Consider the following 27,700-nt stretch of genomic DNA (forward strand, 5'->3'; position numbering starts at 1 on the left):
AGTCATGTACCTTAACCGCTATGCTACAGGCTGCCCATAACTGATACCATTACCATTAATGGTGATGCTGTACATTAATCTGAAAAAACTAAATGCATGTCTGAGTATTGTGGAGATACTGGTGTGCAATTTAAAACTGTAGAACCGGTTTGGAACTGTTGTGCATTAAAAAAAAATTTTTTTATTCCTTGCACATTTCATAATTAATTTAAAATAAAATTTTATGTACAAAACAATAAATCTCGTTTCATTAAAAAAACAAAAAACAAAAAAAAACTATGCTTAGATTCTATCTTGGAATAAATGTCATGAACCCCCGAAATTAGACATCCATTAGATCAGGCCACAAAGATATAAAGACCATGTTCATTTTATCTTTTTCATTTTTATTTATTATTTACACCAATTTTAACACTGATAAAGAAAACTTCACAGTAATACACTATTCAATGTGAGATTTAAATTAGAAACACACAAAATATATATTTCACAATAAAAAAAAGAAAGAAAAATACTGATAGTGTTAATTTGTTAACATCTGCCATTTTTCATCCCTGTTAAAATTCACATATTTACAGTTAAGAAGTGTTTAGGTTTTCATTGCACTAGTAGAACTGAAGAAGTGGCCTTTGGTATAAACGATGCTTACGAAAATTTTCTTCAGCACTGCTTAAAAAAATACAAGAAAGACAGACTGTTTCCCAGGATGTGACTTCCAGGCTTCAAAATGATTATAAAACATAATAAATAAAACTGAATAAATAAAAAAAGAATGTATGCACAATATATTTTGGGCAAAAATTGGACACTGATATACAAAATTACCAAAGTGAAATGTTTGGACACTTGTGAGCCTGACTTGACTTGACTGGGATGTGTGAATGGCTTTGTGAGCAGGAAGACTGCATTTGGCTCAGGAAAAAGAGAGGGAGTAGATGGCAGTAGCTTCTTCTGAAGCTTTTTACAGTGTGAATTAATTGACATCATTTCCCTGAATGTAGAAACAAAAGGCAGTTCTAGGATTTAGAGTGTATTAATACTCAAGTTGTCTATATTTCTAATGATTTGGAAAATTAATGATTGCTATAATAGGGCAGTCTGACTAAAACAAGAGACTTGCGCATGATAAGCAATATGGTTTGCATGACAATAAATTAAAAAAATTACAAAAAGATATTTGACTGACAAATGCGGAAGTCAAATCAGACAAACTTGGACAGAATGTGCACAGACAACTATCGGAGGTGGCTCATGGGCAAAACACAATATTCAATACCTGCTATTCAGCTGCAGTAAAACTATAAACTGGAAGAATGGAAAACATTCTGTGCTGTGTTAGGACCCGAACAACAGGAAATGGCACCAAGTTGTGCAATGCTGATTCTCGCAAGCATATAGGTCACACAAACACCAGGGCTAACCAACAGCTCTGGCTTTGCAGAGAAATGGGACACGTCAAGCAACCAATTCATACACAAGAGGCAAAATTTAAAAGTAAATTGGCAGATATTGTTCTTGGCAACAGAAATATATTCTATAGGGCTGAAATTCCACTTAACCATAAACCGCATTGTAAAGTGAGTAATTTCTGAAAACAATGATACAAAAAAGTATTTACAATAACAGGTAACTGTATAAATGTCTCTGAATTGAGTAGTGCACAATACATTAAATCTTTCACAAAAGGCACCATGAATCATTGGGCAACATTGTATCCAGTAGGTAAAAAAAAAATCTTTCTGAAATCCCACATCGAAAAAAGACAATTTTCTGTGGATTTGGCCAAATGATTTAGCGTTTATTTGCGTGATCCTGCTTTTTTAGCGTCGTGTTGATAGCAGAAATGGCAGTTAGATTACAGAATACAGAATTAGATTTGGGAGTGAGATGAGGAAACAAAACTTCAAATTAAGGCCATCGTGATAAAATGGATGCTGGAGAAAAACTTGTTTGGCTAGGATTACAAATGTAATGTTGGTCTTTCACGCCAGTCAGGAGCAGCATTTTCACATGTATAAGAAAACCATATTCTTCTTATTTTACATGTTACAGTCTACATGGCTTCTTACAAGGCAACCAGACCTGGCTCAAATACATCATTGTTTTGGATTTAAATACTTTTCTGTGCTCAACAGATCTTGCCTGGTGCAACTGAGCCAACCAAGAGGACTAGAAGGTGGGGCTTGCACTTTTGAGAGCATTTCATAGGTTCCAATACATAAGCTCAGCAAAATGTAGAAAAATATCTGAATCCAACATTCAATTTACATATTTGACCCAGGCCTATTATACATCATCTTCTCAAAATTTGACTGGCATAATGCGTTTGAGAAGCAATGCATTTAATGAAGCTATAACTACAGGCCTTTTCAGGAAAAACATCCAGGGAGATGAAGGGACGGTTTATTTCCCACTAATCTCTTGTGAAACATTGCAGTGAAGATAAGCACACATGCAACCTCATCACAAAACTGAAAAATACAAAATGAAATGTTTGGCAACATAATGGGAACTGAGCTGAAGACCAGAGTGCTGAGACACTGGCACAGTCCAGTGTGTTTTTAGCTAGTTTTCCTGTAAGTGGGAGAGGGCCGGGGATGAGCTGAAATGCCCGCCCCCTTTCCCGCTGGGATGAATCCTTGTGACTGCATGTGGAACCTGCTGACAAATTAGAATGCAGGACATTCTACCGCACACTGCTGCGTTTCAAATGTGCTTTTGGCAGCTCCTTCATCCGAGGGGAAAATGTCTACACTTCAGGAATGGTTTTGACAGTCGCTGTGACATTTCCTGGTTTTACACCATTTTAGGCTGATACATCATAGGACCTGCAGGTATTCCCAGATTCATGGTGCTTTTCCTTTTAAAAGAGAGCCTTTCTCCAAGCCATCGCTGCTAACATTTCAGAAAATCTGATTAAAGATCCCCATCTATTTTGACACAGCCTGAAGAGGGCCATTTTCCTGAAACATTCTCCGAGAGGCTCTTACAATGAAAGATGTATCATCTCAGATTAACAGTGACATAGAAAAGCAAAGACAAGCAGACATAGTTGCACTACCCCATCACATAAGTCACTTCAGTCCACACTGTCCGCAGGTTGTTGACTTCAACATTCGCGTTTAAAAAAAAATGAAAGCATACATTCATCCGTGTGACAGGGAACCCACAGCCACGGAGCTCTCTCACTGTCGCACCTCATATCTGACAAAGGCTAAGAAAGCAAGTGTGGTCTTGAGTACTTTACCATGATATGAAACAATGTAAGGTCTTTTTTTATATTTTTTAAAACAAACAAAAAAAGACATCTGTGCTTTCAATTAAATAAAATTAAATTCAAGTTTATACATGAAGACATTCTACTGAAATAATCCATATATTGCAAATGTGCTAGAGAAGTACTGTAGCTTGTGTTTCAACTACTTCAGTTTTCCCAGGACAGTTGTTTTGCATTTGAGACACCAGGCGTTACACAGACCCGTGACAGGATAACCTGCAACTTCCAACCCGCAAGGACTCGATGAGCTACAGCTGGCTCTGTCCCCAGTAACACAGTCCCTGCCAAAGTGTCCCATTCTAACTTTAATAAAGGCTCTTTTCTTTCATAGACCACTTGTACAAACAAGTCATACAGCATACGTGCAAGGGAGTTTCTGCCAGAACCTCGAACTGATATTTTTTGTTATTAATGCGACAGAAAAAATGCAAAAATGGACGTTCTGAACATGAAGGCCTTAATGAAATGTGACGGCAACACCCCGTGTCAGAAAAGATCTTTAAGTGCAAAGTCAAATTACATTTTCGGTTGAGGGGAACCATGAATGGCACACGATAGTTTACTTCTGCAACAGAAAATAAAAAAGCACACTGTTGAAAAAGGAGGGATTGACAGGCTGCCGTTACACAGGACAGACGACAGCTTTGCACCAAACGAAAGCTGACATTTCATGCATGTTCCAGACATGGTGTGGGACGGGGTCTGTGTATAGTGTCTCACGCGAGGGAATCCAGTTGGGCTGAGGGTGTGTACATGTGCTCTGTAATGAGATGTCATACCAAACCAGAAGACTCATGCCAGTTGCTCCATCAAATACTGTTGCTTCAAAATAGTTGCAGCCAACAGCACTCCCTGCTTGAGGAGCTTGGCTAGTTCTCTACAGGCCATCAGTGAGACTCACTGTTACAGTACACTGCTGATGACCTTTGGCAGCAAAGATGTTACAACCCAGTGTCAAATTACACAACAAGGAAGGACACGTTTTTGTGAAAGAGGGACTACCTCTTCTAGTTTGGTATAAACATTATGCAAGGTAACAACTGTGCTCCCCACAGACTTACGAGAGTTGGCTGTAAACAATGAGACAATGCGTAGTGAATTTCTGAGGTACATTTGAGATTGTTCTCTGCCCCAAAATCTGAAACACAATGACCGAAAGAAGGTGGCTAGGCAGAGGTCGCTGCGGCTACCTCTGTACCACATCGCTGATTTCCTTGATGCAGGTGTGCAGGTTGTCCAAGGCGGGGCTGGGCCCCGGGCCCCCGGACGAGGAGGCCCGCAGCTCCTGCAGGCTCAGCTCCAGCTTGCCCACGGCCTCCCTGAAGGCAAACTTGTTGCGCGTCTGCGGGATGCAGTCCACGTAGCCCGAGCAGCAGTCCAGCAGCTGGTGTCCGGCGTCCAGGACCAGGCTGCTGGAGGAGGGCTCGGGGCTGCCGTGCAGGGCGCTGCTCAGGCCCTCCGCGCACTCCAGCAGGGCCTCCCGGCTCACCTTCTCCAGGGGCCCCCGCTCCGCCTGCTGCCGAGTCCGCCGCAGGGCCACCTTGGAGCCTGTGGCGCCGTTCGCCATCTTGGTCGGGGTGGTGTTGCCGACGGCAACGGCCGAGGGGGGCGGAGGCACTTGCGGCGGCGGCACCATGGGCCTCCCCCCTCCCCCTCCGGTCCCCCTCCCCGGCCGCTTCACCCCGTCGCCGTTCACCTCCACCCCGCCCTGCTCCTCGGCCCCGTCCCCGCTGTAGGAGGAGGGGAGGTGCTGCAGGAGGCGCAGGGTGGGGGGCGGAGGCGGGGCGCATTTGGGCTTGACCAGCCGGGGCCGGTCGCGGTCGCCCTGGTGCTCCGAAAGCAGCTTGAAGCGGTTGCCCTGAGAGTCCACGCCCACCAGGTGCACGTCAGCGGGGCCGGGCTTCAGCGTGGGTGAGATCAGCACCGGCACCTTGTGGTTGTGCGGGGCCGTCGACGACGGGCCCTGGCCCGACGACTTGGAGGGGGACGACCAGCCGTGCCGGTCCTGCGCGGCCCCCTCCTGGCCCTCCCTGGAGCGCGGGTGGCAGTCCGGGTCGGCCTCGCCCCCCACCCCCGGGGCTCTGGTCGCCGCGGCCCCGCGCGGGAGCAGCTTGGCTTTGGGCCGCTCCCGGATCTGCGCCGTGCCCTCGTCCAGCCGGCGCAGGAGCGCCTCGGAGGAGCGGGCCGCCCCGTTCTCGGGCTGCGAGGCGGTGGAGGTGGTGGAGGCCGTGCGCTCAAGCGGGGGCTTGCTGCGGTTCCTGGGCAGCGTCAGCGCCATGCGCTCCAGGTCCGGCAGCCCCGCCGACATGGACGACGTGGAGTTGGAGCGGGGGAAGGGCTTGGCCCCTCCGCCCCCGTCCTCCGAGGAGGACTTGCCCGTCCGCAGCCCCAGGGTCTTTTTAATGAGGCGGGGCGTGAAGAAGCCCGCCAGCCCCGCCCAGCTGCTGCTGCTGCTGCTGCTGCTGCTGCCCGTGGGCGCGGAGCTGCTGGAGGTCTTCTGTCCAAAGCTGGCCCCGCAGCACCGCGCCTGGACGTGGTTGCCCTCTCCGTGGGACGGCGAGAAGCCCAGCCCGTCGGCCTGGGGCAGGGCGGGGGGCGGCGAGCCGAAGCCGGCGAAGGCGGCCGCGGGCTCGTACTTCTTGTGCGGCTGGTTCTCCATCTCGCGGAAGGAGCTGCTCCTCTTGGGCGGGGTGGGCAGGCTCTGCGGCGGCTGGGATGAGGACGAGGTGGACGACTTCTTCTTCATGAAGGAGCTGAAGAAGCCGGCCTTGCGGTCCCGGGTGAACGTGGTCTCCTGAGACTCCTCCAGAAGGCTGTTGGGGGATTTGTCGCGCTGCTTGCGGGGCAGGGCTGGGGAGCCTCCCATTGCATCCCCTCCCAGCAGGGTGCTCATCAGGCCTGCGGACAGCAGAGGGCAGCAGAGGGAATGGTTTAAACACCCTGCCTTCATCAGAGGAACTCATGCGCTACAGAACAGTTACATAAGGACTGAATAGATAATAAGAACAGGCCATTCAGCATATCTAAGCACATCATTTGCCTTCAGAATTTTTTTATTACAAAATATGGAACAATAAGTCACACCCAGACTTGAATAACCAGAAGACTGTGCGACCAGCCAAGTCGTTTCACACATTGACAAGATTCGAATAAAATGGCAGCTCCTGATATCAGTTATTAGGTTTGTGCCAATCTGAACAGTTCTGTAGCCCAGGGGAGGGCAGCCCTTTGCAGGTTAGGCCACAGTGCCCTGTACAGTGTATGAAATGTACAGGGAAGCCACATCGGCGTCCGATGCCCTTAAACATCATTGCAGCTCGTCTCCATGCTTTATGTAGGAGCATGAATGAACGTCTGGTGTAACACTATACTGTCATACTACACTGTAGTTTTAAATTGGGTTTAATGATGGAGGATGTGGCCTCTGCTACAGGAGTAAATTATTCCCTCCTCAGCTTCCCTCCATTGTTACACCATTTATTACTGTGTATATACTTCACTGACCTCAACAGTTCAGAATAAAGACAATTTATGGTTGGTATGTGTGTATGCGCGCATGTGTGTGTGTGCGTGTGTGTGTGTGTGTGTGTGTGTGTGTGTGTGTGTGGGGGGGGTTGTAATTCAAAGCACTAGAAATATTGAAAAAATGGACAGACAGTGACTGACCAAAGGAGTCAAACCTTTTTGGATTTCAGCCCTATCATGTGACAGTGTTTACTACAAGAGTGATATCTAATACATGGAGTCACATTTCAGTAGTGAGAACAATATACTGCATTCAAGGAATGTTTTACACACCATTTCCATCTAACCACAGCTAGTGAAACTTGGTGTTTATTCAAAATATTTTTTAAATACATAAATAAGAAAGTAAATAAGTTATTCAGTGATACATAAATATACGTAAAAGAAAGGAGAACAAGAATGTAACTTTTAATCCATGAATTATGTTGAAAAAGCTGTTTGGGGTGCAGGGGGGAAACATGCTACAAGCAGGAACAAGCCAGCAAGCAGGGGTTGGAGATTTCACAATCATTTCCTTACAGGTAGTAAAAAGCGCAGGTGATTACACAAACACAAACATGCATATCTACACAGTTCATTCACAAAAGTGTTAGAAGACACAGAAATGGTGAGGAGAATGGCACAACGCACAATACAGGCATTACATAATCAAGAACATTTTGGATATGTCTGAACAAATCAGCAATCATAACAGAACCAAAGACACAGGTCCCTGTACTTTATTTCAACACCGATGTCTTGAATTGCACCAAGTGACAACTATATGAGCATGCCATTTACACTCAATCTGTAGAAGATGTGTTCCTTGAAGGTTTCTTGTCATTCTTGAGGATGAACACAAATGTTTATAAAATTGATAGCACATTTTTTAATAATGCCAAAAGCATTGGACCCTGCTGAGCCAGGCTGTAGTGATAACAACACGATGACACTGCTGAGGCAGACTGTAGCGATAACAGCACTATGGACACTGCTGATGCAGACTGGTGATAACAGCACGGTGACACTGCTGAGGGAGACTGTAGTGATAACAGCACTATGGACACTGCTGATGCAGACTAGTGATAACAGCACGGTGACACTGCTGAGGCAGACTGTAGTGATAACAGCACTATGGACACTGCTGATGCAGACTAGTGATAACAGCACGGTGACACTGCTGAGGGAGACTGTAGTGATAACAGCACTATGGACACTGCTGATGCAGACTAGTGATAACAGCACGGTGACACTGCTGAGGCAGACTGTAGTGATAACAGCACTATGGACACTGCTGATGCAGACTAGTGATAACAGCATGGCGACACTGCTGAGGCAGACTGTAGTGATAACAGCACTATGGACACTGCTGAGGCAGACTGTAGTGATAACAGCACTATGGACACTGCTGAGGCAGATTAGTGATAACAGCATGGTGACACTGCTGAGGCAGACTAGTGATAACAGCATGGTGACACTGCTGAGGCAGACTGTAGTGATAACAGCACTATGGACACTGCTGATGCAGACTAGTGATAACGAAAGGGTGACACTGCTGAGGCAGACTGTAGTGATAACAGCACTATTGACACTGCTGATGCAGACTAGTGATAACAGCATGGTGACACTGCTGAGGCAGACTGTAGTGATAACAGCATGGTGACACTGCTGATGCAGACTAGTGATAACAGCACGGTGACACTGCTGAGGGAGACTGTAGTGATAACAGCACTATGGACACTGCTGATGCAGACTAGTGATAACAGCACGGTGACACTGCTGAGGCAGACTGTAGTGATAACAGCACTATGGACACTGCTGAGGCAGTCTGTAGTGATAACAGCACTATGGACACTGCTGATGCAGACTAGTGATAACAGCATGGTGACACTGCTGAGGCAGACTGTAGTGATAACAGCACTATGGACACTGCTGATGCAGACTAGTGATAACAGCATGGTGACACTGCTGAGGCAGACTGTAGTGATAACAGCACTATGGACACTGCTGATGCAGACTAGTGATAACAGCATGGTGACACTGCTGAGGCAGACTGTAGTGATAACAGCACTATGGACACTGCTGATGCAGACTAGTGATAACAGCATGGTGACACTGCTGAGGCAGACTGTAGTGATAACAGCACTGAGCTCTGTTGAGACTGCATCCTCAGGGGAGGGGATTCAGAAACACGGCTGCCACTCTCTTCAGCCTGCGGAGGCGGCGAGTTGGGATACCTGAGGGGCCACTGTGGCTGGGGGGGTCCTGCCTGCCGTCCAGCCCCCCCTCGATGTTCTCCTTGTTCTCGGTGTGTTTCTTCAGCGTACGGGATTTGGAGGGCAGCAGGGGCAGGTCCGGGCCGAAGGGGTGAACCGGCACACCGGGGCAGGAGGAGGCCGTCTTCCCCAACTCCTCTGCTACCTCTGCACATGGGACAGCATGGGAGCAAACATTTAACAGCAGGTAAGACTGTACTGTGTGTGTGCGTGTGTGTGTGTGTGTGTGTGCGCATGCTTGTCTTTACCTGTTCCTTACATCAAAATGCTTTGCTGCTTGAGCAGCTCTGTCCTAATAGCTAACCACATAAGCCTTTCAAAGTAAACTGCCTTAGACAAACGTGTAATTGTACAAGTGAAGTTATACCTTCAGAGATGCTGGAGTCGTGGAACATGGTCTCAAAGGCCTGGTGAGTCTCTGCAAATGAAGGTCGATCCAAAGGGCTCCACTGCCAGCCTGAAGTACAAACCCAAAAGAGCTAAACCAATGCAAACATTTATTCTATAAAGGCAGGTCACAGAGAATGTACTTTACAAAACACAAAGCTGATAGCTTAGGAACTGATTTTCACAATTGATAACTGTAGGATTCTCTCTTCATTTAAAAAAAAATTATTACTTAAAAAAACAACATAATTTTCACAACCAGCAATGAAGATGCCCATAACCAGCAATAATTACTTTAAAACAGCCGTGCTCCCCAGCTCAACAGACCATGCGAGTGTGTGTTCAGAGTGTATGTTATCAGTACTCACAGGCCCTCATCAGCTCGTACACTTTTGGCGGACAGCCCTCAGGCTGCTCCATGCGGTAGCCTTTCTCCAGCAGGTCGTACACCTGAGACAGGTCTATTCCCGGGTAGGGCGACATGCCGTAGGTGGCGATCTCCCAAAGCAGCACTCCAAACGCTGCGGGACAAAAAGAGGATCACGTCATGATACAGGTCTGATGTACTCACTCAGGGCTTTAGAGCTGGTTAAAGCAATCCGGAAGCAAGCTTAACCAAGCAAAGTGGATTATATTAACTCTGCCCTGCTCAGCATGAAATCCTTTGGGATGGGACAACAGTGTGTGTGTGTGTGTGTGTGTGTGTGTGTGTGTGTGTGTGTGTGTGTGTGTGTGTGTGTGTGTGAGGAAGAGCTGAACTGTGAGTCTGCAGGACCTTGACAATGGGCTTGTGGTAGAGCTTGGTTTGCAGGAAGGAGGTGCAAACGTAGCCCCGCCACAGGGCCCCAAAATAATAAATAATAAAAAATAAATAATAAAAAATAAATGAATAAAAATAGCAACATGGGGGTTCCCTTAACCACACCAGGGCCCTGAGAGGTGGCCTATATGGTCTAATGGACAGGCCAGCACCAACTTGTGCGACTACCCTCAGTGCGCATGTGAAGCCTGCTTGCTGCGTTCACCTACCCCAGACATCAGATTTGATGGAGAAAGTGTTGTAGGCCAGGCTCTCTGGAGCAGTCCACTTGATGGGGAACTTGGCTCCAGCGTGGGCAGTGTAGGTGTCTCCGGTCATCAGCCGGCTGAGTCCAAAGTCCGCCACCTTCACCACGTGGTTCTCCCCAACCAGACAGTTCCTCGCTGCCAGGTCTCTGAGAGAGTCAGGGAGAGAGCACGCAAAAGTTAAGAGCGTCTTTAATTCAACCGAATGTGTGTAATATTTCAAAATAAAGATGCAAAAAAGAAAAAAGAAAAAAGAAAACAAGGACACATTGTCATGGATGCGAAGCACCACTCTTACGTAGCACCCCTGGCACTTTGCCTGCTAATAGCTCCCCTTGTGAAGAATCCTCAACTCGCGTGAGTGAGTGTGAGTGAGAGTGTGTGTGTGAGTGAGTGTCTGTGTGAGAGTGTGAGTGTGTGAATGAGTGTGCGTGTGTGAGTGAGAGTGTGTGTGTGTGTGTGTGTGTGTGTGTGTGTGTGTGTGTGAGAGAGTGTGTGTGTGAGTGTGAGTGAGAGTGAGAGTGAGAGTGCGCGAGCGAGCGAGTGAGTGAGTGAGCGAGTCAGTGAGCGTGTGAGCTGAGTGAGTGCAGAGGTGTGTGAGTGAGCGTATGAGCAAGTGAGTGAGTGAGTGAGTGAGTGCGCGAGTGAGTGAGTGAGTGCGCGAGTGAGCGAGCGAGTGAGAGAGTGTGTGTGCGCGTGTGTGTGTGTGTGTGAGATCGAGCGAGTGGAGTGAGGGAGCGTGTGTGTGTGTGTGTGTGTGAGGTCCATGAAGTGCTTCACGTCGATGTGCCCGTGTGCAGACAGCAGCTCTCACCTGTGGATGAAGTTCTTCTTCTCCAGGTACTCCATGGCGGAGGAGATCTGCGTGGCCATGTAGAGCAGCACCACGGCGTTGACCTCCTCCCGGTCACACTCGCGCAGGTAGTCCAGCAGGTTCCCGTGGGGCATGTACTCCGTCACAATGTAGAAGGGGGGCTCCAGTGTGCACACACCTGGAGGGGGAAAAACAAGTCATAAACACACAGACACACAGACACACATATACGCACACACGCACGCACACGCGCACACACACACACACACACACACACACACACACACACACACACACACACACAACCCAGACCGTTGGCTGCTCATGTTACATGTAACAAATAGAACACTGTCTGGACCGACTTCATGGGGAATTACCGTTACAGGAACATCGAGTACAATACATCTAGGAAACATTTGGTTCCAGAGTACTGACCTAATAGCTGCACCAGATTGGGATGTTTCACTTCTTTCATGACTGAGGCTTCTTTCAGAAACTCCTCCACTTCCATGGTGTCCTCCTATCAGGCAGGAAAAAACCGCATTTGAGTTAACTAGCAGACATTACTAGCTTAGATCTCAATCACTGTACACGGTAGATCACATGCTCCATATATTCAAGACCCTCTTTGGCCACTAGGTGGTGACCAAAAACCACAAACTATCCAAATGTTCAATCGCGGAACTGAAGTAATTACACAATACAGCATGTGCATCTGGACAAGAATAAGCACCGAGGAGACGCAGAGCAGCAGACCGAGTGCAGCAGGGTCATAAAAACATGCGAAGTCAGCGAGGTCAGGGGCTGACCTTGAGTGTCTTTACAGCCACGGTGAGGTTGTACTTCTTCCAGACCCCGACGTACACCTCCCCGTACTGGCCGCCGCCCAGCTTGTGCTTCATGGTGATGTCGGTGCGCTCCATCTCCCACTTGTCGTGGATGGGCGACACGCCGTAGACGGTGGGCTTATTGCACTTGGGGGCTGGGTAGTGCAGCGTGGTGACCAGCCCGTCGGCCACTGTGGAATGATGGTGCACCAGCTCAGCCAGGGTGCTGAAGCGGCTCTCCGCCGTCACGTACACCTGGGAGAGGACAGAGGGGTCAGAGAGGGGCCAAAGACACACTATACAGGGCAGTCCAGCTACTTGTGTTAGTGTGAGCGAGTGAGTGAGTGAGTGAGTGAGTGAGTGAGTGAGTGAGTGAGTGTGTGAGTGAGTGAGTGTGTGAGTGAGTGTGTGAGTGTGTGAGTGAGTGAGTGTGTGAGTGAGTGAGTGAGTGTGTGAGTGAGTGTGCAAGTGTGAGTTAGAGTGCAAGAGACAGTGAGCGAGTGTGTGAGTGAGTGAGTGAGTGAGTGAGTGAGTATGTGAGTGAGTGAGTGAGTGAGTGAGTGAGTGAGTATGTGAGTGAAAGTGAGGGTGTGTAAGAGATATGGAGTGAGAAACAGTAAAAAAAGTAAGTGATGGAAAGCAAGATGGAGAGGAGAATAAGCAGAGAAACAGGAAACACTGTCAGGATGAGAGGGGAAGTAGAGTGATACAAAACAGAAAAAAGAAGGGGGAAGTGAGATCAAGATAGGGAAGCGAGAGAGAAGGGAGAGAAAAAGAAATCGGGAAGTAGGCAGAGAAATATGGGGAAGTAGGGAGAGAAGAAAAACAGGGAAGTGAGAGAGTGAGAGAGAGAGAGAGAGAGAGAGAGAGAGAGAGAGAAAAGCAGAGGGGCTGAGTGAGGGAGTTACCTTGCCGTCGGAGGCGGTGTTGATGCGGTAGTGGTACACGCGGCCCTCGTAGCGCAGCGAGATGGACAGCTGGCCCGGGCTGCTCTCGCTCTCCCGCACCAGGAAGCTGCCGTTGATCAGGCTGCTGAGCAGGTACTCGGCCGCGCTGCGCGACACGGGCCCGTGGTACCAGCTGTGCTTCTCCAGGCTGTTCACCGGCGTGATGTAGTTGCTGGGCACCCAGCCCTGCCCGTTCTTGGACCGCACCTCGCTCCACTCCCCATTCTGGTTGTAGCCCAGCACCCGCAGTTTCTCTCCTGGGGGACAGGGGGCGGAAGACGCAGAGTCACACCACGGCCCCGGGGCCCCGGCAGCGCCTGACGCGAGCATTTAACCGGAACGGGCCGAGGCAGAGATTCGCCGCCTCATCGATTGGCTCCGGTGTGTGTGTGTGTGTGTGTGTGTGTGTGTGGCGTCTGCACTAAGACTCAGCGCCATGAGCAAGGATGAGGGCCACTGCCGCTCCCGCCCTATCAGCCAGTGACATCAGCACCGGCTCTTACGGGCGGCTGCTAAAGAGCCTCCATTAGGACACCTCATACCAGCCTAGCGCGGCACTACGGCGGACTGAGCACAGAGGTCGATCTCGGGAGACCTGCCGAGGACACTGAGCTCTTAAGGCAGGAGCAGGGAGAGTCAGCAGCTCTGTGACCCCGCCCCCGCCCCTGCCCCCGCCACAGGCAGAGCGAGGGAGACAGGCCTGTCTGCCCCCCGCAGGGACAGCGCCATGTCTGAGATACACCCACGCAGAGCTCGGGACCGTTTACAAATCAGACAGCCAGGCCCCGAGCGAGGCGCGAACAGAACCGCTAAATGTCAGACGCCGGGGTCATTACTCGTCCCAGGCATGGCAACGACCCGACACCGAGGTTCAGGCGAGGAGCTCTGTTAATTCCCCTCCGTTTCATCGCCCCCCTGCTGTGTTTGCCCACCTGCTATTACCGCAGTGGGAAGGATTAGGCGTTCAGAGAGAGAGGGTGTGGGGATGCTCTTTGGTTCACATGCCCACTCCACGTGACTCACAGCCAGAGCAGAGAGTAGGCACTGAGTCATTAAATCACTTCTGCACTTCTTCAACTTTTTACGCCAGTATTTCGAAAAAAGAAGGAAAGAAGTTTGTGTACTATTTTGAGCGCAACTCCCACAGCCATGTCTCTTTGCGAACTAAAAGGCTTTCAAGAAGAGCAGGGATTAGTCTGACGAGAGAAAAGTAGAACACACCGTTCAAAAGTAAACAGCTAGAGGAAAAGGAGTTTGAAGAAGCAGGCGCTGTTTGGCTTCCCTTCCTGACAGCTCGTCAGTGGCCCACTCCCTGCCCACGTCATTTCTGAAGCGCGAGTTTGGAGGGTGTGTAGGGATGTGAGGGGAGACTCCCACGCTCGCACGCGCTCTCGGAGTAAATACCTTTCACGATGCTCAGCGTGTTGTCACCGCTGGCTACGAAGTCGTACAGTGCAACAAAGAGGTTGGGGTCACTCTCGGCAGCACCCAGCAGGTTCTCCTTCGAGCTCCAGCGCACCGCCTCAGTCAGAGCGGCCGTGTCCACTCCGAACGGACGGTGGAGGGCTTCTGTAGAGAGAGGGAGGGAGAGAGAGAGAGAGGGAGAGAGAGAGAGGGAGAGGGAGAATGAAAGAGAGGGGGGAGAGAGAGAGAGAGAGAGAGAAGGGGGAGAGGGAGAGGGGGAGAGAGAGGGAGAGAAAGAGAGAGAAGGGGGGTGAGAGGGAGAGAAAGAGAGAGAGAAGGGGAGGGAGAGGGGGAGAAAGAGGGAGGGAGAGAAAGAGAGAGAAGGGGAGAAAGAGAGAGAGAGGAAGAAAGAGAGAAATAATTCATTATTACAAGATTATATAACAAGATTAATCTTATTGAAGTGTCTGAAGAAGGCTGAAAAGTCACAGCAGTAACACAACTCAATAAAACAAAAAGCTCAGATCCTTGGCCTATTCTGTGGACATGTTCCCACTGCTCAAGTCCACACACAATGACCAAACCACCAAGTTCACTACACCACTTTACAGAGAAAAGCCATCGTATTCTTCTGCTTCATTTCTCAGCGGGCCAGAGTACATGTGAAAGACCGCTTCAACCGCACAACACATTTAAGACCAGACCCCAGGAAATGTGGCAGGCAGGGATACCTGAGTACATGTACCCCTCGTCATCCTCAGTCCTGGGACAGGGGCGGCCAGTCAGCCTAACCCACTCTTCTTCAAAACTGCTGGACGGCAACAAGGTCCGCAAAAGCATGCTCTGTCAGTCCTCGGGTTTTGAGAAAAATTCCTTCGCTTCCAGGTACAGAAAAGAGAAACCACTAAAGTGACTACCAGCCCAAACAGGACGTTTCTGTCTGGCGCGGTTTCTCCACCTCCTGCATATATAGACTACAGGACCTGGAGGAGTGGCCCGTCTGAGGAAATCTACTCAATGCCTCCACGCCCACGTTTGTACAGCCAGCAGTTACGTCCACAGCAAGTCCGGGCAGCTGTGAACCCGAACACACTCAGCCGGAAGAAAAGAGAGGAATGGACAAGAGGAGAGGGATAGAGAATGACAGAGAGAGGAAAAAAGAGGGAGAAACATGGAGAAATGTAGTCATACCCATCATTGGCTCGATGTGTAAAACGTCCATTTTGGCTCCTGGGACAAGAGAGTAGCGTACAGCCCAGTGGTCCAGTGGAGATCCAGAGCAACTCTGAGCCACTGCTTCAAAGGAAACTCTAATGTCCTCGCCTGAAAAAGGTGTAACTGACCTGCGGCTTATGTAACAGGCTCAGAGGCTACACCCAGAACAGACAACAACAGGATGAGACGCAGATGCCAATGATGGGTAGAGTTAGCCCACATGAACAGCAGTGTGTCCACACCGTCAGAGGAGTGGTGGGAACGTTGCTGACAAAACGCCAAACGCAGCCATCTCACGTCTTCATTTCAAAATCAAAGTCTGCATGTCTGCGAGCTGTACATTGCTAGTGTGCGGTACAGACCAAACAAAATCAAATATACGGGCCAGGACAACATTCCAAGTAGTTACACTTCTTCTGTAGTGGAGATTAAAAAACAGGGATTCTTCATCCAACCAAAAATGTAGAATTAGATAAACAGCACGTTGCACAATTATTGGAAGAAATTCTGGCATTCCAGATCGTTCCAATTTCCTAGCTCCCGCTGAGCAGCTGAAAATCGAGCCAAAAGACCAAATTCAGGTTCAGCATCCAGTCAAGTCACCAGAGAGCAAACCATACGAGCAGGGCCTCCTACCGCTAAACAGATCCATTACCGCCTCCAAAATCAACTGGCCACAAACACAAATAAACTTCAATAGCAAAAGCAGAGTAAGAACAGACAGCAGGGAGGGCCTCAGCATGCATCGCTGAAGAAAAACAACACCTGTCAGCAAACAGCCTCGTGAGTGCAGCACACAGGAACAGCCAGGCTTATTCCTCACTTCTAACCCAGACACACACCGCTGGAGTCCACACACAACGCGCGAAACGGGTCTGATCGAAAGCCTCTCTCCACACCAACTCATCGCAGAGCCCACCTTTCCCCCGGCCCACAATGCACCGGGGCGGCGTCCCGCTCACCCGGCTCAGCCACAGCTCCCAGTACATCAGCGAGCTCCCAGTGCGGAGGTCCGGTGGCTCTTCGTCCCGGCCGCTAACGCGTAGCCGGCTCTCCCTCCTGAACTCACACACCGACTCCAGCCCAGTGACCACGAGGAAGCCAGACCTTTGTGCGCAATGAAAGGCTCCCCCATTCAGGGGGAAAAAATGCCGCTGAAGAAAAGTTCCTCTGATTAGCGTCGGTCTGCCCCAGTCCCTTCCATTACGCCTCTTTGATGTGGCTTTAGAAGTCAGAATTTCCTGGGCAAACACAGACATTAAAGTAAATCCGTGCGCCCATTCTCCATAGCGACTCCTTTCTGAAAATTCCCCGTGAGAGAGGAGAGCGGGGCACGTGTGTGCGTGTGTGTGTGTGTGTGTGTGTAAAGTCCTCCTGTAGAAAGCAGCGAGCCACTCGCCTCTTATACAGCTGTCCGGCCCACTCTGTGCCACCTCGCCAACAGATGGCCGGGCCTCTTTTGTGAACAGCAGCCTGCAGCGTGCCAAGCCTGGCTACAGCCGTGAGGAGGGCCCAGAACAGAGGGCCACACATGGGGGGCCCTGCCAGGGCCTTTCCCGATCCCCACCAGGCCTGAACAGCACCACTACAGCTTTGGGTGAGCCCGATAGAGAAGCCTACATTCCCCTTCACAGACCACGCAGTTCCTGCACAGTCACTGTCCTCTCAGCATACTTAATGGCCGCCATTACTGATTCAAAAAAGCACGGCCCTATTGGAGAATTGATTGGCACTTTTAAAATTTAATGGGCAGCGAAAACACTTTTGCTGAACTGCCAATTCTGACGGAAACAGTGATTTTTATGTGTACTTTTATAGTGTTTGATTTTAAGAATTTTGAAATGTCTTTTGCTTATTAAAAGAATGTGGCTGCCACAGCCATTTAAGTAAAAGGATCTTACATAACATTTTATGTTTTTTTTTTTTTTTTTTTTTTTTTTTTTACATTAAGCTGCTTAAATGTTGTAATCTCCCCTCCTCCAGATATGGTTGGCATAATTACACTTGCTAAAATCTAGCCTTGCCTTCCCCCACATATATCCATATAAGTAATTAATGAATCCTGATCGAATGGAAAACGAAATACTAAATGCAAAAACAAGGCCAGAAAATTGCTTGCCAATTCATCATACTGACTGATGCAATACTCTAAAACGGGGCTGCCCAACCCTATTACTAGAGTCCTGTAGGTTTTCACAACCCTTACAAAGCACACCTCATTCAACAGCTAGAGATCTTGTTGAGCTGCAAATGATTCAAATAAGGAGTGGCAAATTATGGTTGAAGAGAAAACCTTCAGGACTGCAGACCTCCAGGAACAGGGTTTGTCAGACCATTTCCATTTGAGTGTACACTTTTTTTAGATCTCCACCCCCAAATCAACTAGCGTAGGTGTTTGTCCCTCAATACAGTACTCTCATATATGCAGGACAAGCAGGGAAACGTCATGTCATCTCTCCAAAACATCACTGCCACTCAGATCCAAGAGTGTCCTGCAGTTGCTGGGCAGTTTTTGCTGTGCTCCTCGTTATAAAATACAGTTGGCTAGGAAGAAAAAGAAATAGAATTTTTTTCTTGCTAAGTGGATGAGGCTTCACAAGGAAGTGTGTTTAAATTCCACGATACAGATTATTCATCTTGTAGTGCAACACACGGGGTGGGATTCAATCAAACGCACTTAGTTTAAGGGCAAAGGAAAGTCAATCAAAGCTTCCCGGATTATTCTGGCACTGCATCTCAATAAGAGGCGCTTTATTTGCTGAATGACAGGGGGACTAAGAGGTTCTCGCCAATGAAAATGAGTTGGAATCGAGCGGTTGGCCCAGCCTGCAGTAAAGAAACCGCCCTTTTTGTGCTACACATTTCTGCATGGCATGAGAACGACACAAATCCCTGGGAAAATAAACTGTTGCTACTTCAAAATGACTTTACCACCCTAATGAGGACATAATGAGTAAATTAAGCAATTACACAACACTCAGTGAATCCATTGTCCTCACTGCTTCTAGCGTATTGCTGGACATGGAGTTTTACGAAATAACTAGCATAACGGCAATTTCATGTCACTGGTTTTGGTTTGGTCTCAAACCCATTTGGTTTCACTTGGTACATAAAACATTGCTGGGACAAGTTCAACTCTGTGTTCCTGATGCAGCCCATTACATAAATCTACCACAGCTTAGACAAGCTTTGTATTTGAATTTCATTGCCCCAATAAACACAATATTTTTAAAAATGGTTTCACCTAACAGCAAGTGTTTTTTGTTCACGACAGACCTGTACACGAAGTGCAAGGCTGATTTACAGATGTACACAATTATACCAGCATGCAACTGGCCAAAATATTGGGTACATACAATGTGTTTTGACTGGTATTCAAGAAGCAGTTACTGACACCCATGTTCACCGGGTGCAAGTTTCAGTATGACAGCTGCTGAAATTTAGAACTCCTTAATCATCACTAAACACAATACAGCGCGCAAGCCAACGTAATCCAACAATACTTCATCGGAAACATCCACTGTTGGCAGTTTAAATAGCATTTACTGTCAACAACTATTTATTGGATTCACTGTTTGTTTTCTGATTGCTTTATTCCTAAAATGCTTTATAAATCAAGCACTTTGATAGTCCTCAAAACGTTTTATTATTTTTTAAACTGGAACATTACAATTGGGTATTGCACAGACAGACTAATGGATTCTTTGCAAAGTTTCCAAAAAAAAAAAAAAAAAACTTGGTTGGAAAATATATTTTATGTACTCTGTCATTTTTTTTATATTGTGGGTTTGTTTCTCATCCAAGCATTGCGCTTCCCAGATATCCCATTGTCAGGCTGTTCTGGTTAACTTTCAGACAGACGGACAGAGCATGGACTGCAGCTTCCTCCCACACAAAATGAAGGCCGCCTGACACACAGAGCCCCAGAGATGGGACACTTCCTGCTGATGCACACTGAGAATCCCGTCCCTGATATACATTACAATTCATTCCTCCCGTTTAACACCACAAAAAAAACCAGTGAGGCTGTGACACCCCTTCAGAATGGGAGAAAAAGAGCAAAAGACCGATCCCCCTCCATTGCCTACCCCATTTCCATAATCCATTCACTCTCGCATTGGCAACAAATCCAGTCATTCTTCCATTGTTGAGCAGTCAGATGGCTGTGCGGGGCTTTGGCACGCCGTACCATAGGGAGGCAGCCGGGCCATGCATCGGCACAAAGCGTGAGGTGTGCGCTCGTGTTTATGCGTGTGTGTGTGTGTGTGTGTGTGTGTGTGTGTGTGTGAGAGAGTGTGTGTGAGAGAGTGTGTGAGAGAGAGTGTGTGAGAGTGTGTGAGAGTGTGTGAGAGTGTGTGAGAGAAGTTTATATAAACGTATGTCTGTGCATTTGGGATTCTGACTGACCATATGCGTACAAGAAAATGAGTATGCTTGCGAGTATGTGTTTCTGTATGGGACTGTATATGTGTGTCAGTGATCATGTCTTTCTGCAAGTGTGCGTCTGTCAGTCTGTCAGTCCAGAGGAGGCCACACAGGGCCAGGGGGCCGCGCTTGTGTGTGTGTGTGTGTGTGTGTGTGTGTGTGTGTATGTGTGCGTGTGTGTGTGTGCGTGTGTGCGTGTGTGCGTGTGTGTGTGTGTCTGTGAGTACGTGAGTGTGTGTGTGTGTGTGTGTGTGTGTGTGTGTGAGAGAGTGTGTGTGTGTGTGTGAGAGAGTGTGTGTGTGTGTGTGTGAGAGAGTGTGTGTGTGTGTGTCTGTGAGTGCGAGAGAGTGTGCGAGAGAGTGTGCGAGAGAGTGTGCGAGAGAGTGTGCGAGAGAGTGTGCGAGAGAGTGTGTGAGTGTGTGTGTGTATGTGTGTGTGTGCGTGTGCGTGTGCGTGTATGTGTGTGCGTGTGTGAGAGAGTGTGTGTGTGTGTGTCTGTGAGTGCGAGAGTGTGCGAGAGAGTGTGCGAGAGAGTGTGCGAGAGAGTGTGCGAGAGAGTGTGCGAGAGAGTGTGCGAGAGAGTGTGCGAGAGAGTGTGCGAGAGAGTGTGTGTGAGAGTGTGTGAGAGTGTGTGAGAGTGTGTGAGAGAAGTTTATATAAACGTATGTCTGTGCATTTGGGATTCTGACTGACCATATGCGTACAAGAAAATGAGTATGCTTGCGAGTATGTGTTTCTGTATGGGACTGTATATGTGTGTGCGTGTGTCAGTGATCATGTCTTTCTGCAAGTGTGCGTCTGTCAGTCTGTCAGTCCAGAGGAGGCCACACGGGGCCAGGGGGCGTGCGAGAGAGTGTGCGAGAGAGTGTGCGAGAGAGTGTGTGAGAGTGTGCGAGAGTGTGCGAGAGTGTGCGAGAGTGTGCGAGAGTGTGCGAGAGTGTGTGTGAGAGTGTGTGTGAGAGTGTGTGTATGTGTGTGTGTGTGTATGTGTGTGTGTGTGTGTGTGTGTATGTGTGTGTGTGTGTGTCTGTGAGTACGTGAGTGTGTGTGAGAGTGTGTGAGAGTGTGTGTGAGAGTGTGTGAGAGAGTGTGTGTGAGAGTGTGTGTGAGAGTGTGTGAGTGTGCATGTGTGAGTGCGTGAGTGTGTATGTGTGAGTGTGTGAGTGTGTATGTGTGTGTGTGTGTGTGCTTCTGTGTGTGCGTGCGTGTGCATGTGTGTGTGCGTGTGCACGTGTGTGTGCGTGTGCACGTGTGTGTGTGTGTGCACGTGTGTGTGTGTGTGTGTGTGTGTGCGTGCGTGTGTTTGTGTGTGAGTGCGTGTGTGAGTGTACGGACTGCAGGCGCGGGTCCAGCAGCAGGCAGCTGAAACGGTGGAGCAGCCCCAGCCCTGCTGTGGCTCAATGGGGATATTGAGTGCCCCCCCCCTCCCCCGGGCCCCCCGCTCTGGGGCAGAGAAGCGTCCCTCCCGCAGCTGTCAGTGGCAGCTGAACCAGCACCTCTGCACCCCCTCAATCACCCCCACCCCCTCCCTCAGTGCCCATCAGGGCCAGACAAGGCCAAGCTCTGCCACACGCTGCTGTGTCCCGCTCTGCCAAGTATGTCACGACTGGCCAGGCCTAACGCCATATAAATACCCCACAGAGCACAGCGCTGTACCTGGGTTACACTGAGCCAGGCCTCTTTACAAACATCCGTATTAATCCCCACTCCTCTTTTAGCCCCGTAATAAGGGTGTGGAGTAGCAATGAACACAATTCCTGAAACACCTCCCTGAACCATCTCACATCGACTTTAACAAAATCAGCAATGCAGCTCCGCTCCATGAAAAGAGCCAGGACGGGTGGGGCGGGGTGAATGATTTTAATAAAAGAAGAGGGCTGGATGGAGCAGACAAATGTGCTACGGCTGGGCCAGCGCAGATGCTGCTGGTCACAGAAGCACAGACCCTGAGGTCTGGGCCGCACCCTGCCTCTCCCACCTCCTATCTCTGCGGTGTGGCCCCGGGTCCCAGTGCTGAGGCCAAAGCAAGGGTCCACCACGGTGCTTTATGGGAACCAGTAGCAGACATAAAACGCCTCATTACAGGAACAGCAAGACAACATGGAGCACAAATCCACAAAATATTATATCCCCTCAAAATACCTTCCTGATTAATTGAAACGCCCATTTTACACTCAGCTTCGTCTACTGAAAAATTTAACAAGGTGACTCAACCAAAAAGTTCTGCCTGCAGAGACAAGGCTCTGGTCCTCTTATATAAGTGTTTCACAGGCAGGGTGAAGTGATGTCACTGCACATGACAGATCGGAGGAGGCAGGGCCTGACAGAATCGGAAGGAACACTTCCTGTCTTCCTCCGGGCATGTGCGGGCAGTGGCACTGCTCTGCTATTCCAATATACAGCCGAGAATATTTTTAACCTCCATTAAAAAAACAATTGGGCCATAAATACCATCTGAATGATCACAGCCTTCAGACAAAGGGCCACAGGAAACTCGAACAATGACGCCAAAGAGTTCCACTTTTAGTTATGGACAATAAGTGCATTTTGAAGGATAAATTCCCACATTAGGCATTGTGCGCTTTCATACAATATGCAAACAAAAGAGAGGGGCCTCTCCTCACTCCAGTTGCACAGTGACCTAGAAGGCCAACCGCAAGAGCCTAGTCCAGACCTGTGCTACGTAGAATACCACCGATACCTTACGGACCAGTGACTCCACACGACTTAAAGGCCCACTCAGTTAACATGGTTGCTAATCCATGAAAATTATGCATATGGTAAACAAGTGCCTCGGTGAATCGAGTTTTGCACTGCCATTTTGGGCAACAAACAAATTCATGGGGATTTTTAATCACTTTTCTTAGGAGAATAATAATTTTCCATAGCATCTTATCTTTGTATTTTTGTTAATTGTCAGCAATTATTTTATTAGCAACAGGCACACACAAGAGTTAAACCCACATTCTGCATGTATGATTACACGCAGGTCACGGGGTGCTGATCACCACAGAGCTGGGGTCTTTCATTTGTGCTGGGCTTCGTTCTTTGTGGTGGTCTCGAATGATCTAATGACTGAGTGGAAATCAAATGCTGACAAAAAAACGTTACCTCAGCGTGTGTGTGCTGCACACTCTGAAGCTCCAGCAGTGTGTCTGCACTCACAGACATGTCTGAAAACTGGCTTAGTCATCCCAGTCCAGCGCTGACCATGAAGTGGCTGTATATCGGGACAAACTGATTGCTGGGGCATTAATTCAGTCTGCTGCACTCATTGCGTTGGTCGCAGAACACTACAGAACGGGAATTACGTAAACATGTTTTATTTAGTCTGCACCAGGAAGAGTCAATGAGAACAAACAAAACTCACAAGAGATACTCAGGAGGAGATAAACCAGCACATGTGTATGATAACGGCATCAGTGAATTTAAACCTCCTTATTTTCACACAATAGCAAATGGAACCAGAGTTTTTAAAGCAATGAAATTACATGCGTAGTTCACACTGGACTTGTCCTTTAATCAGTAAAATTTCCGTGGAGGGATACGTCATGCACGCCCGTATCCACACTTTGGCGGTTTCACGGCAGACCAAGATGGTATGTGACCAGGTTGTTTGAGTGGGCACTGGAAGTTTCCGGAAAAGCAGTGGCCACCTGTGCACTTGTAATTCTGCCTCCCACTGTCCTGTAATTGGTTAATGTCCCGAGTAAAGTGCGCTACACCCCCCCTCCCCCCTCACCCTGCCTCCCGCGGCAGGCCCAACACACAGCTGACTCAACTCTGAGTCTCCGACAGGCACCGTCCACCACTCAGGCATCTGCCCTTACACATTATCTCCCACTTTAGAAAATATCATGTGCTGGAACAGGACGTTCAAAGATGAATGAATAAATGAAGAAGGAACAAACTCCGTCTTTTGGAGCTGCTCAAAAATTTTAGTAAACCCAGAAAGGTCACTCGGCTTATGGTGACCCAACCTGCAATGCCAAGTCACTGCGTTCAGCGCTTACTTTCATTTCCCAGTGCGTTTTAAGCACACAGCACTTACTCCTCCAGGAAAAGAAAATCAATAGGCTAAAAATATTTTCAGCATTAGGCTGAAAAGGTACAGAGAGGTTGTTGACAGGGGGGTGAAGGGGAACTGGTTTTGTTTGACGGAACTGCATAGATAGGGCACTACAGCTCATGTTTATTTCATGTTCCGATGTTACTGGGAACATCACCAAACGTAAGACTACAGAGGAGCCAACAAGTGATCTCTGAGTAAACATATTTCAGAAGACATGACTGACACTTTCAGATTTTCCTCAACATCCAAAATCAATTTAGGAGTACAAATGCATTCTCGCTCTCCCTCAAACTAAAACATTTGGCCTTTGGTATGTTCACAAAAACAGAGAAAAGGATTTGAGGAATAGACCAAGCTATAAAGAGTCCCCTGAGCCCACAGGTTAATTGTTTAAAAGAGCCCTTATGTAACAATTACTGTGGTCTATTCCTCAATAAGGCCTGTATTTACAAAACTTGTCTGACAAACTAATTTGTTGCATCACTGCTCTTCAAGGCTTGTTCTTCAAACGACGCAGAGGAGAGCGGTGAACAGCGTCGGCAGCTCTTCTGCCGGTGTTTCAGCACGCTCGGAGAGGCTGTAAAAGGGAGCGGCCTCCACCACAGAACAAGACCCTGCAGGGACCTAGACACAATCTGCTCAGAAGGCCAGACACGGTGTCGTAAACCCAGTCTTCGCTTCTTGCCCAATCCCCAGAGGAGGAGCTCCTGCTGCACCCCCCCCACCCCTCCCCTCCTCTTGGCCTGAGTAATCAACACGCTCCATCCCCTGTTCCGTGAGGATCGTGTTCTTCGCATTCTTTTCTAAGAGTCTCAACGTCACCAGCGCAGACAAGCCCTCGGAATTCTGTCTCTTGTTGCCATAACAAACCTCAGGATGGAGCTCCTGAGGACTGGGCGTCCAACTTCCACACGGAGTCTTTTATATATCAAAGACTGAGTCTCCCGCTTAATCACAGGTCCTGGGCCCCTCCTCCTGCTCCAACCCTCTTCTTCCCTGAAGCTGGTGGTGAATCCCAAATGAGTCAGTCCCACATCCCTTTTCACTTAAAGCCTAGGTTCTGCTGAGGAAAATGTCCAATTGCAAAGAGCTGGACAAGAGCGCATAGGAATTACAATTGTGAACTGCCAGATAAATCAAATTCCTGATTCCTCTTGGCCTTCTGAGGAAAATCGCAAAGTATCCTCGCCTTGATCCAGGAGAAGGTGAAAGTTGAAGACGTGGGCTGCGTTTAATCTTCTCAGTGATTACGGAAGGGACCTTCGGGCTCTTAGCCAGATTAAGACGGCCATGAAGTGAGGGGCTGTGACTGTGGTAATGTGAGCAGGGGGCTGAATCAATCTGCTGACGTCCAGCAGGACTGAGCCGGGTCCAATACAGCAAATGGCATCTTCGTTTTATTACGCCGGTATTAACAGGAGGAGGAGATCACGGAAATGAATAAATCCGCCATTTACCCAGAGTTCAGTATCAAATTAAAGTGACTCTGTTTTACAAAAGCACAAATACCGCATGGATTGGTTGTAAGCAATAAGTATCTGTCACTCATCTCAGAATCACTCAATGGCCATTGTGAAGGGTAAAGGCTACGGTGGAGACATCCTGCTGTTCTCTCATTGGTCTGAATGGAGATACCCCACAGTGCCAATTTAAAGCAACAACTAATTACAAAGGATCTAAGCTGTAACAAAACTACCGGACACAAGGGAAGAATAGCTGGCATGCCAAAAAACATCAGAAAAGCTCTCGGCCTTGCTGTAACATATTAGACTGGTGCTCGGTAAAGCTCAAAGTTGCTTTAGCTGGGTTCTTCATACCGCACAAGCACAGGGCGAAAGTGGAATGACTTTATCATGCCTGTAACAGAGGTAACAAAGACCAGAGCAGAAACACCCAGCAGCACACTGGAGGAGCTGCTGCAATATGCAGCACTGCGTTTCATCATTCCACAGAGCGAGGGCCTGTCTCTCAGCCCCGCACCTCCGCTCGAGGAGCCAGGACGAGCGGGGGAGAGCGGCCTGGACCGGGATAAAGGAGAGGGGGCCGGAGCTGAAGGAGGGAGATTACAGCGGACTCGCATGCCATTAAACGGGAGAGGCTGGAGTGGGAGGATGTAGGGATTATCCCTGGCACAAGCTGTGCTCAATATCAACTCCACTCACAAACTAATGAGAGAAACAAACGAGTAAGAGAGGGAGAGAAGGGGAGGGGAACGGAGGAGAGAGCTGGAGACAGCGCAGTAGGACACGGAGAATAGAGAAGAGCGTGAAGCTAAAACCAGACAGGGAACATTAAGTACATACGCAGGAAGTGCTACTTTAACGAACGGATTCACTCCCACAAATAAAAATAAATTGCCCGCATTTCATTAAGCCATCCGGTTCCACTCTTAGGAAACTGCAAATTCAGGGACAGTGTACATTCTACTAATTACATGGAGAATGACCCAGCTTTTACTCACACACGCAATAACACTTTCTCACCATCTGCACAGAAGCAATCGCTTCCTTTTCTTTTTCCTAATCCCCTATTTAATGAGAGCAGAATGAACTCCTGGGGCAAGCGTTGGGGGAGTTAATGCACAGTCGTACAAATGAATTGGAAATGGCTGCAGCTTCAGATCATAGTTCCTGTATTCAGCAGAGACACAGGAGACCAGTTCCTCCTCACACTGAATCCCTGGGAGATGCTGCATGGTTTGAGCATTTTTCCCCTTGGACAAATCTTTGCACAGATTTAGGTAAAAATGCAAATGAGCTGACAATGGCCAGCTTCTTGTAATTAAAATAAAGGGCATAGCTCCTTCTTGTGGCAGAGAAATGTAACTGTGAAGCATTTTCCTCAAAGACAGAAAAAGACATCCTTCTTTGAAATATTGAATGCATCAAGATCCTGTTCTTAAACACTGATGACCAGACTAAATCTGTAAAATTCATTAAAATCAGCTGCCTGCTTCAACACTCATTTTCTTTGAGGGACAAATTTTTTTGAGTAAGTATCCTCATATGCAAAGTGGATTTGTCAAATCCAATTTCATCCATGATGCAAACCAGCTTATGCATCACAGATAAAGTGCATTTCCATCCATGGTCTGGTTCACTTTAATTCAAGGGATCTGGAGGTATGCCAGAACAGCAATAGCAGGGGCATGATACAGAACAGATGATGCTCTTCACAACAATCTTTGAGGACCCTGATTGTGCAATAGGTTATACAGCATCTATACTTTTTTTATTGTCTGAATAAATCTTTCCACTGGTAAAAAGCCTCAAGTTCTTTGCCTGAGCAGCACAGATAGGGTAGCTATTTCACAAAATGATCAGGAAGATGGTGAGCTCTAACCTAGACAGTGGGAGTCACATTTGCAGAAATAAAATAATTATTTGTGATGCAGCAACTTCAGTTAATTCAGCCCTGCTCGTGCTAATACTAACACAAGCTCTTGTTTTGATAATATTACAGGTATGAGCACACTTTGCTCAGGAGC

General features: G+C 48.2%; 1 protein-coding gene across 2 annotated transcripts in view; it reads right to left on the reverse strand.

The window, feature by feature from the left end:
* Positions 1 to 369: 369 nt before the first annotated feature.
* Positions 370 to 27,700, reverse strand: part of abl2 (c-abl oncogene 2, non-receptor tyrosine kinase) — a 32,018-nt gene continuing 4,687 nt past the window's right edge. Inside the window, exons 1-11 of one of the 2 annotated variants that reach the window (XM_061238307.1) lie at positions 15,233 to 15,427; positions 14,502 to 14,666; positions 13,059 to 13,354; positions 12,133 to 12,405; positions 11,759 to 11,843; positions 11,324 to 11,501; positions 10,474 to 10,658; positions 9,813 to 9,965; positions 9,425 to 9,514; positions 9,019 to 9,204; positions 370 to 6,175 (exon numbers count right to left, since the gene is read on the reverse strand). In XM_061238307.1, the coding sequence (XP_061094291.1) occupies positions 4,464 to 6,175; positions 9,019 to 9,204; positions 9,425 to 9,514; positions 9,813 to 9,965; positions 10,474 to 10,658; positions 11,324 to 11,501; positions 11,759 to 11,843; positions 12,133 to 12,405; positions 13,059 to 13,354; positions 14,502 to 14,666; positions 15,233 to 15,341 (3,432 nt within the window). In that variant the 5' untranslated portion in view covers positions 15,342 to 15,427 and the 3' untranslated portion in view covers positions 370 to 4,463. Of the gene's footprint in view, positions 6,176 to 9,018; positions 9,205 to 9,424; positions 9,515 to 9,812; positions 9,966 to 10,473; positions 10,659 to 11,323; positions 11,502 to 11,758; positions 11,844 to 12,132; positions 12,406 to 13,058; positions 13,355 to 14,501; positions 14,667 to 15,232; positions 15,428 to 27,700 lie in introns of those variants that run through there. The other variant, XM_061238306.1, reaches the window with a different exon arrangement.

This window comes from Conger conger, chromosome 4, assembly GCF_963514075.1.
Source record: "Conger conger chromosome 4, fConCon1.1, whole genome shotgun sequence".
Classification (NCBI taxonomy): Eukaryota; Metazoa; Chordata; class Actinopteri; order Anguilliformes; family Congridae; genus Conger; species Conger conger.